The sequence below is a fragment of the Electrona antarctica genome, assembly GCF_951216825.1.
Source record: "Electrona antarctica genome assembly, chromosome: 2".
NCBI lineage: Eukaryota > Metazoa > Chordata > Actinopteri > Myctophiformes > Myctophidae > Electrona > Electrona antarctica.
Window position 1 is genome coordinate 25,653,909 of NC_136807.1, and position 13,023 is coordinate 25,666,931.

Here is a 13,023-nt window from a genome sequence, read left to right on the forward strand (position 1 = left end):
TGCTATCAACTATCATCTTTGTAGATTTGGTAGATTATTTCTCTCCCCAGTACCAATTGGTATTGTATTTTATATTGTTGATATCGTTGATTAGTCACCTTTATAATGATGTATCCTATAACTTGTAAGGATGCAATCGTGGAATGAGCAACACAGCTAAACATGTGAGTAGCGTGGCGCCCTCCAAAGTTTTGCCAAAATTCTGCATGCATTATGCTTCTGTTGCTAAGATTTCACTCTCGTTTTAAGTGACTGCAGATTTCACTCTCGTTTTAAGTGACCTGGTGCGTGCCAGACACTGAGACACATGGTGTGAGACTGGCACCTGCATGGGTCCAATTGGTACCAATTGGTATTATTGAAGGGGAGAAATAATCAACCCAAGTTACGTTTCCCAACATTTATGAAATTGCCGCCAATACCGCGTAAAGCTGTATCCTTAAAGGACCACTTCAACCATTTTCAACCGATTTTCATATTGGTCCTCACTATTGCTCATTATGAGATGGCACCATTTCTGTCTCCTCCAGGGGAGGCATATTTTGGTTAGACATAGCATTGGTTAGACATATTTACTGTTTTTTCCTCTGAAGGCGAGGCAGGGACGTAGGAGACGGGGGGGTCACAGGGGTCGAGTCCCCCGTGGGCTGATGACCTTGTATGGGCCGTGGACCTTATGGGCCGCCGGCCGCGAGACTGAACAAAAAAAAAGCCTCAAATGAGGCGGCCCCAGTCCTCTGAGCGTAAAGACAGGCACTCCCCAGTCCTCCACAGTGGAGCCGGCTTGCTGAAGTTCTGCAACCGGCTTAAACTCTATGAGAATGGTCGGCCCCCCACACCTGCACCACCCACGCCACTCCACCCCACCCTCGCTTACTCTAGAACCGCGAAAAATCGAACCACACGCACGGACTGGGCCGCTCGAGAATTGTCCCCTGTAGGTTGTGCCAGAGATACATCACGGGGCAAGGCAAAGGGCTGTGTAACAAATAGAGCACTTCATTATATGGCAGCGTACCGTTGCAGACTCCCGCGGACTCGAGCCAATTCCGTCCCCAGTGTAGCCCGGCTGTAAGACAGAAATGGTGCCATCTTATAATGAGCATCAGTGAGAAGTTGAACCATAGTTATTGTACTGCAGTCCCAGCTTTGGCCAGTAGGGTAGCGGCAGCTTCAACTTTGGCCAGCCGTTCTAGGTGCTTGGTGAGAACCAATTATACAAAGAAGAGGTTGAAAATGGATTACATGCTCCTATAAGTGGATTAAAGCTCCCTCTTTGTTAGAACAGGCTTCCTCTCCCGTTTCTTCTTCTCTCTCTTCTTTTTATCTTCCTTGTGGAAAATCCTTCCATCAGCCTGCTTCGCCCACCTCACTTTGATGTCTGCTGGCGCCCCCTGGTGGTCCTTCATGTTCTGTTTTAACTGAGACACACAAAGTAGAATGATTCTCATGGATGGCTGCAGCCGAATAGTCCCCACATAGTCAGACACGCCACACCTCTGCCTAAAGCAGAGTGTAGGCGGAGCTGAGACCTTGTAATAAACATAATCATGAATTAAAAGAGCTCTTCATCCATCTTCAAAATGATCTTCACATAATTGGTCTTCACTAATGTTCATTATACGGTGGAACCATTTCAGTCTACTCAGTGTGTTGTGAGAGTAAACAGAAATGGTTTGTTATGAACATTAGTGAGGACCGATTATTGAACATAAATTTAAATGTGTGAAGTGCTCCTTTAATTAATAATATTTTTGTATTATACCTGCTCCAAGATGGCGTCCGATACTGCAGGGTCGTTCACATCCAGGGAGGAGTTTATGGTCAGTTTCACTCTCAACACTACAGATTTGAAAAGAAACATCAGGAGTTTCAGTATAGATTTAGATATTTAGAGTTCAGATACTAATCAATATTCTTCACAGTATAATGAAGTGAAAGTGATTTGTATCTTTTCTCTTGGCCAAAACGGATGGATAAAAATGAATTCTAATCCACAGTTTAGTTTAGTTTAGTTTAGTTTAGTTCGATCATCATCAACAGTATAACAAATCGTTACAATTTCACATTGCATCAAACATTTCTGGTTGGTTGATCGAAAAGGCATAGGCTGAAGCTCAAAGCTCCTATCCTTAATATTACCCTATAACATTTACAAACGTTCATATTTTATGAACCCCCAGATTTATTTATTTTTACATTCAAGACTCATGGTACTTACATTGTTTGTTATAAAGGAACACTTAACAATACATCCAGTTAACATTCATATAGCTTTGCCCTCACTCGCATGGCTGAGGGAAGTAGGGGTGCTGGGGGGGCTGGAGCACCCCCTCCCCCCAGGCACAGCCCCCCCGCGGACAATAATTATAATCAAAACAAATTTCTGTTACTAGGCCTAATACATATGCTGTATCACAGTATCTGTGCCTTATCCTGGTTAATTGCCTGTGTCAGTTTGCTCATGCATGTGGAGAGGGAAAGTAAAAGCCACTTTTCCGTGTGAAAATGCACAGAAATGCACATGCACGCGCCTCGTGCACGCGCATTTTGCGCGCACCTGAGACTGAGAACTGAGACTGATTCGGAACATTACAAATGAGTAAGATAACACATAATGTTTATTCACAAGAAGGGGCTCAGTGCTGATCCTGTAGACCCACTTCCACCTTGAACTACTCTGTCACACCCATAGCACACCTCACCACTGTCTTACAACTTCCATACATGTCCTGCACCACTCTAACATACTTCTCTGTGACTCCAGACTTGATCTCTGTTTAGCTACGACGCACGCACGCACACACAATCAAATCAGTGATCATTCACGTTTCATGTGTGAAACTTAAAACCAGGCAGACAAGCCATTGTGGAGCCCTTTATGAGCGCCCTCGCGAGATGGCAACCAGAGATTCCAGTGAACATACTGTAACAAACCTTGGGTATCGATGTAGATTCGCCATACTGATATTTGGAAGTCTGGGCCATGTACATAAACTGACCACCAGTGGCCTAACAATAGCTGGCATGACGAAGAGCAAAGCCAAACAACTTGCCAAATACTGCTCTGTTTTGGCTGTTAAAGGCAGCTTGTCTGTGTGGAGAAGAAGGTGCCATGTGTATCCTTAGGTGTCCATGAACTGTCAACCCCCGTTATATTTGTTTCCCTGTAAAATGTAATGTAATTTGCGGATTTAAATAAAGAACTAAAATGTGTGTGTGTGTGTGTGTGAGAGAGAGAGAGAGAGAGAGAGAGAGAGAGGAGGGAGAGAGAGAGACGGATCTACCCTGGGAACGTGCCTAAAGTGCCCATCACTTTGGGCATGTTCCCAGGGGCCCTTGAGCATCAGGGTGCCGTGATGAGATTGGCCGTGTGAGGTCAGGTGGAAAGGTGATTCTGGTGTGTCTGCCATCCACCAGTCATTGCTTTGTTTACATTCTGCACGCATATAGCGTGTCAGGTGGCTCGACGGAAATAAGACACAAAACACTGAAATATACTGGCACTGGCGGATTCTCTCACCCATTTGCTTACTATATGGGTCAAATAAAAATAATGCGTTTGTTACTGCCTGGCTGTTTCTCCGGGCTGGGGTAGGCGGCCGGGAATAGGCCAAAATAACTGCATTAAAAACACCAAAACATTTACAAAACCGCCAAAGTTTCACTTGCGCGCTTGTGCTTCTTGCTATGGGGCCCTCAGAGGTGGTGGTAATCCAGCACTGGAGAGAGAGAGAGAGATGGTTCAAGATACTTTATGTATTAATTTTACCTTCAATACAGTCACAGACAACACCAACATCTTCACTGTGAGCACAATTGTGGTTTGCCAACCCACTGTGTGTGCACCGTGCAAGCTCTGATTCGATGCCTGTGCAGCCGACATCGTCCAACCAGATCTTCCCACTGCCTGGTCCAAAACGTGCTCTGGATGACACCGCCTTACATCCGATTCCTAACTGTCTACACACCACCCGGGCATCATTCATGTCCCAGCCATCATTACACACTGTCCCCCACTGTCCATGGAAGTAGATCTCCACTCTGCCAGAGCAGGTGTTCTCTCCATTTACCAGTCGAATGTCTCCCTCTGGGGTTGGCTTGGCAGCAGTCAGCCCTTCAACAAAACAAACGTTGTATAATATTATAGGATGGAAGTGATTAAGTGAACAAGGCACATGTCTGACGTGTCTGAGGCACATGTGTGACAGACCAATATTGTGCCAGCGTGGGTGATTAGATTTAATTCTTGATCGCCTCTGGTCTTGATTGTTACTTTAAACATGATGTCATGGGTCGCTATATGCTCTCATCAGAAATATGAAAAACTGTCACACCTTAAAAACTTGACAGTAAAAAGGGTGAAATTAATTTGTCAGGGCTCCTCAGATTTGAAGTTCATTAATAAAAAAAACCTGTAAACTTCTATAAGAAAAACATCATCTCAAAATAAAAAGCAAAATATTTCAAATAAAAGATACTTTAATTTAAATGGTAAAAATATTATCTTCATATTATTCACTGGCAAAGCAAAGTTTATGCCAGAACATTATTTATTCAAAAGTATTATCGTTTGGTAAAAATAAGTTCTTTGTGATCTGATCAGTCTTAGCTTATTGATATTGTGTCTCAATAGATTGTTATAGAGTATCGAGCTCCATCCCTAATCAATACCACGTTACCGATTCTGAACATTAACATTTAATAAAGACACAATATTGCCAACCTACCTAAGATTTCCAGTGTTTTATTAACAACTATTCTATGTATTACTTTGTCAATTCACCAAAATATTTTGATATCAGGGAATTGACACAATATAATTCTAAATGATTTTTGTATATAAATCAATTGGTTTGATTAACTGTTGCACCCCTATTGTCTGCACATCTGAAAATGTCCTTTTGAATTCAGTGAGGTCACGCAGACAAGGGTAACAACACCAACACTAACACCAGGACAGCAGAGATATGGTTTGGTTCGTATGATAGAACAGAACAATTTGCAGTTTGAAACCACCAATTCAAGTATCTCAGTCACATTAACAGTCATATTAACAGTCATAAATAAGACAATACAAGCAGAACTTACCTGTTATGGTCACAATACACAACAGAGCTTGTGTCTTCATTCTACAGTACCCCTCTGCACTGTAGACAGGACTATAGCATTACACTTTAGTGTCCTGAATTAATTTGGGTAACACTTTTCATACTTAGTTATTTGTTTGACAGCCTGCACTTTCATACAAAACATTCAAAGTGCTGCAGGCTCACGAGTCAAAAGACTTTACGAGACTTTAGTCAAAGTCAAAGTCTCTGTACTCTTAGTTAGGACGTCCAATATAGATACCACATAGATTTACAAAAAAGTTTAGGAGTGCTGCCCACAGAGGAGTGCAGAGGGGGGATCAGTTAGGGGTTAACAACACTTGCGTGTCTAAGCGGTCAGCCTGACACATTTTTAAGTCAATTATCTTTGCTCATGAAGCTCTCAGAAGGTTCTCCTTCCATGACTTTTACTGAATATTCAAGCCAAATGATCCCCTTTTTTCATCTGAAACATTTTCTAAATATGAAATTAGGCAACATTATACCATTCCTGAAATAATTTCACCCTTATCACCCCAGGCAGGAGGTTTTCAGTTCACACCTCCAGAACAGATGGAGATTCATTCAAGATACCGAAAGGGTTGCGTAAATACCCGCTCACACCTGCCTCTGATTGGCCTATACTTCTGTGACGCATGGGGAACTGCTTCGCCTCTAGTCATGTCACATCTGCGAGCATGGAAATGGTGTTACTGTATCAGTAAATGGTAACGGCCCCTGGCGACTTTCCCTATACTTGCGGGACTCTGGGGGACGAGGATCTATAGAGGGGATGCGCATGCATAAAGTGAGTGGCAGATCAAGTGGCAAATCGAGTGGCAAAGTGAGTTTAACATCATTTAACGTAATTTAATGCAATTAGATAGGACTTTCTGTTTGATGTATGGGCTGTCAAGGCCAGAAAGTATTTTTTTGCCACTCAGAAAGTGTTCCCGCATAACTTCCGGGTATGATGATAATGTCACGCGCATACCCTCTATTCTGTCCATATCGGGGTGCAACTCGAACGTGGCTGAGTCGGCTCTAACAAACTTCGCTAGAGACTGTGCCCCTCCGTCGTGGTCTGAAACTATACTTTATCGGCCAAAAAAAGTAGTCCACATCCACAACAATGCATGTCTCATTAAAAATAGAAAGAGATTAATACCACAATACAACAAAACACATAACTCATTAAGAATAGAAAGAGATTAATACCCCAATACATAAAACAAAACAATACATAACTCATTAAAAATAAGATAATAATTGGAAATGAAATTAAAGGACAAACAACAACAGAAAACAAAAACACCCCAAAACAAAAAAACTACACCCTGAGATCCAGAATGGGGCAGCGACTACAGAGTATATTGGTCATCGTTTAGCAGCAGTTGTAGTTGGCGATTTATCCCAGATGTTGGATGAAGGGTTGCCATATCAAATCAAACGTATCCGTTTGGTCTAGTTTCAAGTATAGTATCCTCTCCACCTCTAAAGTATTCACCAGGTCAGCTAGCCACATTTTGACACTGGGAGGGACCTTCTTTCCCTTTCCATAGCAGTAACATACACTTTTTAGCAGACATTTAGAAAACATCTGTGAGCCATGGGGAGGCCACTCATGGCCGCAGAATTATGAAAGATGATAGTTGGCTTGACAAGCCCAAAGCTTATTGATATGCCTACAGGGTCTCAATACATTTGTTATCGAGTTTGTAATCCATCCCTACACAGAACCAATCTACCTTCAGATTTAATTAATACATTATTATATAAATCTAATTTTATTTCTAATGGTGCCAAATCTTGCTGACTGGGTATTGGGGGTAGTTTTTGACTGAACCAGATCGCTCCTCCATTATCCATATACAGTCCAGTAGGATTTTCATTCAGATTTAAACTGCATAGCCAAAATATCTGTGAGTTATCAGTTACATATCACTTACCAGTACCACTAGCACCGGAGCAGATGAAGGAAGCTTCATGGTTACAATCCAGGTCTACCCATTTGGACCCTCTGGAAGTCACCAGGGCAGCACATGTCTCTTTTAGACCACCATTTGGTTCCCCTTCCACCCAGTGCCTGAATGAGGAGCTGCTCCCATCGGACCACTTCCAGGCGTGTCGTTCTCGGTACAGGCCGATCCAATAGACACCACCATGGATCATTAATTTCATGATCTCCTGGTGCTCAGTCTGGTTCCTCACACTGGCCAGGTCTGTGTGTTTCTCCCTGCACTGCCTCTGAGCCTCGGCCCATGGCATTGAGGTTTCAATGAGGATATATTTCCTTATCGCTTCTGAAAATAAATAAATACATAAAGAATGAACACAAAATGGTCTGCACCCGGGATTCGAACCCATGTAGGTCTCCTGTATGGAAACTGGAAATCCAACATCTTAACCACTAATTAAGCCAAAGGGAATTCCTTATTTCTCAGGGGAGATATTAGACAACTGAAATGGCATAAACTTGATCACATGACAACAGGGATAATGGGTTTTGGACTAAATCAGTAGTAGTAGCAGACAGCAGTACAAAAAGTGTTTTGATGAAAACAAAAAATGGCAGACAATTGAGTCAGGCAAAAATGGGCGTGCTCTATATAGACGAATCCACGCAGGCACAATCATAACTGCGGTGTCACATTAAGCACAGATTGACACCGCAACATTGATTGCCTACACCTGGCCTACTGGAACCGTGGATTTGTGTATAGGGAGGTATAGGTATATCCAAGGAATCCAGGGACAAAACATTTGGACGACCTATGGCTCAAGAGAAAGAAACCTAGTGGAGGTTCTTCCTGGGCCTGAGTGTGCTCACAGACAGACAGACAGACAGACAGACAGACAGACAGACAGACAGACAGACAGACAGACACGAAGGAACGGACAGACACGAAGGAACGGACAGACACGAAGGAACGGACAAGGGCGAAAACATAAACGCCACCCTATAGTCAGTTCCGGCCTGGTGCAGATAATAAACACATCTCACCTTTGGCGTTGAAGCAGACTGGCCAGAGCTGAGACGCACAGCTGATATCATCCCATTCACCATTACCTTTCATGAGGGCGCAATTTTCACCGCTTGGTTCACCAGGAGCCCATTTCCTGAACTTGTGTTCCTCTGAATCTTTGTAGGAGCGTTCGTCTGCCAGTGACCATCTCCAACTGTTGACATTGTTATACAGGCCTATCCAGACCTTAAAATAAATGACACCAAAGCATTAGCTAAATGACTAGTACACTTCATCTTGAGAGAATAAGGTATTTACTGAGAAACAGGGAGAGACAATTTGATAAGGTTTGGCTGCCCCTTGTCCATTACTTGAGTAGAAACAATGAATAGACAGGACACCACTGATATGGTTGACTGTACGCCATTTTCTTTTCAGATGTTTTCCATGAGCATTTCATCATCTTACTATTGTATTCTATAGTATGCGGTGTCACTGAGCAGTATGGGTGGGAGGGTTGAGGGTTTTCTTTCTCTTTTTGTCTTTGTATTTTTTCTTTCCTTTTTTTTGTTTTCTAGAAAAGAAAAATGTATTTCATATCATAATGTTTGTGTAACAATTTATAATCTGTTCTCAATAAAAACCTATTTGACAAAAAAAAAATACACCAAAGATCATTTAAAGGGAAACTTTGCAAAAAAATATATGTTAATGACGTTCAGAAGATTTAGAACACTTTCCTGGGGGTCTTTATGTGCGTAATATATGGTTTTAGATATTTTAGATTTTAGCAGTGAGCCCAGTGTCTCTGATGGCATCGACACTGGGCTCACTTACTTAGGAGCAGTGCACCAAAGCATTATGGGAATTGTAGTCCAGGAAGGAAGTGATCCCAGTGTCGATGACATCAGAGACACTTGGCTCACTGCTAAAAATCTAAAATATCTAAAACCATATATTACACACATAAAGACCCATAGGAAAGTGTTCTACATCTTCCAAACGTCATTAACATATTCTTTATGAAAAGGGTGAAGTGTCCCTTTAAGGTACCAATTCAAAGTGCTTTCCACATCACACAGCAAATACATTTGCCTAGCATGTGATGTGGTCATTTCTTCTTTGAAATCACCCATATAGCCATCCTTGGAACTTTGGATTCATTGTGATGTTGTAAATGGGCTGTTTTTATTTAATATATATGAATGAATTGTTAAAATATGTGTTAAGCTCTTTTATCCTGCCACACTAATAGCCAGCGCAACACCCCATCCTTTGTCCGCCTTCTCCTACCAAACCACACCGTTTGCACACATCTCACCATGCACAACACCAACAACATGCCTGTCCAGACATCAACCACTACTTTGCATCCATGCAAAGTCCATGTACAGTACAATACCCAGTTATATGAAAAAACACATTCTTGCGCAAGACCACCAGCCTACGTCAAAATCGTCACCACTTTGCCGAGTTACGCCAACTCCGTTCACTTCATGGGGCCAGTCCAATGGCGCATTGTAGTCTACGGCCTTCACAGTGACACACGCGTTACATGAACCACGCGACCGGGATGATTTTCTACCCCTCAATGTCCATTGTCCAACCTTGCTGCCTCTGCTCCACATCAGCTCATCCTAACTCAGCCCCCTCCCCCTCTGGCTGCTGTGCCGGACACAGGCGAACAATCCACCTCACCATCGACACCACGTCGTGTTGACTACACTACACTAGGACCCATGACGGCCACCGCCAGCAACAACCCGAAAAACACATCTCTCGCCTATCGCACGGCAAACGCCACACAACTGCGCTTGGTGAACACAGCTAAAGCAGCTGTCACAACTTCTAGTTCCTATAATAAGCGTTGCTATTGAAGTCTGTTCAGTAAGTAACAAGGCCAGTAAGTAACAAGTAAGTAACAAGGCCAAGGGCCTACCTCTCTCTCTCTGTCTTTAGTACCCTAAAACATTTTCAAGTTGGGAGGGATACCAATTTCATCCAATTAGGAGAGACCTATACTCCTTCAGGATACAGGATAAGCAATTGAAATTATAAGTGAGGAAACTGCATGGCAACCCATCTTAAAATGTATTGTATGTTTATTAAAGAACTGCAGAGACAGCGGGACCCCTGTTAGTGAACAAACACTCTATAGCAAAAGTCATCAGAATATAGAGCTTTATAAGGATATTCACTTTTGGCCACGGTGCATTATTATTAGCACTGTCATTGTACACAGTCTTTCTTTGTATATTTCATAATTATGCTTTATATTATTTGCCAATCAACTGCCAGGGAAATGTTTGTTTACAAAGCCTAAAAAGCAAACAAAGTTCATTTTATTCAAGTACTTGATTTGAATATTTCAAGGGGGAGGTATGCCTAGCCTATATATAATAAAAAAATCACACCCGTGTGAACTGAGTGGTGCAGTGACGTCACACACTAACCATAGCAACCATGCTCACATGTACGTGGGGCCACGTACAGGTACACAGGTACACAGGTACATACAGACAAAGCTGGTTGTTGGAGTGGTTTGCACCACTCAAAAATAGAAGCTCATCATAATTAAATGTTAACAGATAGTTTTAGTTGATCTCTCCTTTATTGAAATGGAGTTTGAAGTTACAATTACAATTGGGTATAGGAAGAAGGTGTCGGAAAAAGTTACTACAAACTACACCCCAGTTAGACGTTAAGGTTAAAATGACCCCAAAGGCCAATCCTGTTGGAAAGAAACAACCCAGCAAGCCAAATTACGTCATGACGACATTATGATGACGTCCTCCGGTGACGTTCAAGACGTTTAAGACTAGGCCCGATAACAGCCCATATGATCTTTACGTCATTTCCAGGAGGTCTTCACCAGTCGAAATAATATTAGCTTATTCTGGGCCAGATCTGACTAGTTATGATATGATAGGATCTGGCCTCGATCGGACTCTCTCTGATTCATCCAGGGACGTCTGCCTTAGTGGGCAGAATTTATGTTCAAATCAGGTGATATTCTGGGCCAGATCTGACTAGTCTTGGTTTGACTTGATCGGGCCACAATAGAGACGCGACTAATTCGTCCTGGTCCTGACCGTGCTTGCTGGGAAAACATTAAAAATAGCTTTTTTGAGTAGTGCCTAACCACTCAAACTACGACTGTATGTGTCTGTCTGTCCCTATATATGTCCATCCGTTTGAGTATACGGAAAGCTTTAGTAGCGCTGAGTGACCTGGACTGCCGTGGCACGCACGCACGCACGCACACGCACACACACACACGCACACGCACACGCACACACACACAAGTATTTACTTTATTATTCGGGGGTTCCACCACCATACGCTTAAGTGTGTTGACATCCTCCAGGGTGTGTATAGTAGCCAGGTCTGTGAACTTGTCCCTGCAGTACTGCTGAGCATCTGCCCAGGTCATTTGGTCATTTACAAAATGGTACTGATGAGTGAGACATGAGGACAGGGTCCACAGCCCTGCAGGACAGAACACATACAATACAATATACATGTTATTGTCCTATGCCCAGCTTTGTCTGTTTGTGTGTACCCTATAGGGATGATTTGATTGGCTGAGCAAAGTATGTATTGAGTATAAGAATGAGGACAGAAAAGTGAAGATGGAAAAGTGAGGACGCATATATATATATATATATATATATATATATATATATATATATATATGCTGTCGGGAGGAAACCTCTTAACTCAAAAATCTTTTTTCAGGAAATGGAAAAACAAATGTTACATTTTTCAGAAATTGAAGAAACCTTATATTTTTCAAACAAAGAAATACTGCCTCATCAACGTTGGTATAGTGACTTTGTATATTATCAGATACATGCATGTGTCATTATATTATCACCACTTTACCCGAATACAGCTCAAGTGGAGTTAGGTGGTTTTCTCTGTCAAGATAGTTCTTATCAATGACAGAGAAACCTCTTAACTCCACTGACAATGGACCTCCAAGTTTGATTATCACACATACACGCACGCATGCATTACATGTATTAACTGTTGCATGCCTCTAGATCTTGACTGCACATGAGAGTATATTTCCAGAAAGCAGACACGAGTAAAGACAGGCTGCTGAACATAAGTACAACTTGTACTTTTCAAATACTTCTACTCCACTACAGATCTGAGTCAAATGCTTATTACTCTGTGTATCCGCAGAAATGTTTAAAAGGTGTATCCCATGGTGTACGCGTGGTGTTGTTGTTCCCAAAAAGAAAATAATCCACACTGAGATGTCCATAAAGCTCAACGAAAAACTTTACTTGTTCAAAAACAAAAACTTACTTTCAATTGGGCAAAAATAAAACAGAGTATGACAGAGCACGTCAGAAATCCTATAAAGCTTCAGAGCACGTCACCAAACCACAGAGAATGACATAAAACAGCAGAGTACGGTACAAAACCTTTTGACTCTACACCTACAAAACTGGAATGAGAAAATCCCCCTGCCAGCAAGCTAACAGGTGTTACTAACTGCCACTAATCACTACTGCAGAGTGTGTGATTGGTCAGACACAAATTGGAAGGTCAAATGAATTGAGCTAGGAATGACATGACATACTTCAAAGCACAAATAAAGCACAGGTAATTAAGACATCACATACTTCAAAGAAGTGCAAGATCAAAGGAATTGGGCTATCAATCAGACATCAATTACTTAAAAGCATACGGTACTTAAAGCACAGCAAATACAATAACTTAAGCTTTGCCTCCTACATACCCAGCCCCTAATTGTTCTCTTATCTTAGAAACAATTATCAATTAACAGAAACACAAAAAACAGTGGGTCTTAAAGTTTCAACCAAAGAAAACAACAAAAGAGTCTCTTATATTGTCATAGTTCAACGGTATTCATACTGCTTCTAGCAGAAGACAGACCTTAGTGATGGGTCTATTGTCTATTGTCTATTGTCTGCACATCTGAAAATGTCCTT

The 13,023-nt window shown here is 42.0% G+C and overlaps 1 protein-coding gene across 3 annotated transcripts; it reads right to left on the reverse strand.

The window, feature by feature from the left end:
• Positions 1–924: 924 nt before the first annotated feature.
• On the reverse strand, positions 925–12,506 carry LOC306941191 (uncharacterized protein). 3 transcript variants are annotated; one of them, XM_079526507.1, is made up of 7 exons: positions 12,374–12,506; positions 11,370–11,545; positions 8,161–8,302; positions 7,040–7,393; positions 3,773–4,117; positions 1,766–1,842; positions 925–1,421 (listed from the first exon to the last, which is right to left on the reverse strand). In XM_079526507.1, the coding sequence occupies exons 2-7, from the start codon at positions 11,487–11,489 to the stop codon at positions 1,263–1,265; spliced, it is 1,197 nt and encodes a 398-aa protein (XP_079382633.1). In that variant the 5' UTR covers positions 11,490–11,545; positions 12,374–12,506; the 3' UTR covers positions 925–1,262. The 3 variants fall into 3 exon arrangements, with proteins under 3 accessions (XP_079382633.1, XP_079382632.1, XP_079382634.1); XM_079526506.1 differs by having other exon boundaries at positions 8,095–8,302; XM_079526508.1 differs by lacking the exon at positions 11,370–11,545 and having other exon boundaries at positions 8,095–8,302; positions 12,374–12,491.
• Positions 12,507–13,023: the final 517 nt, after the last annotated feature.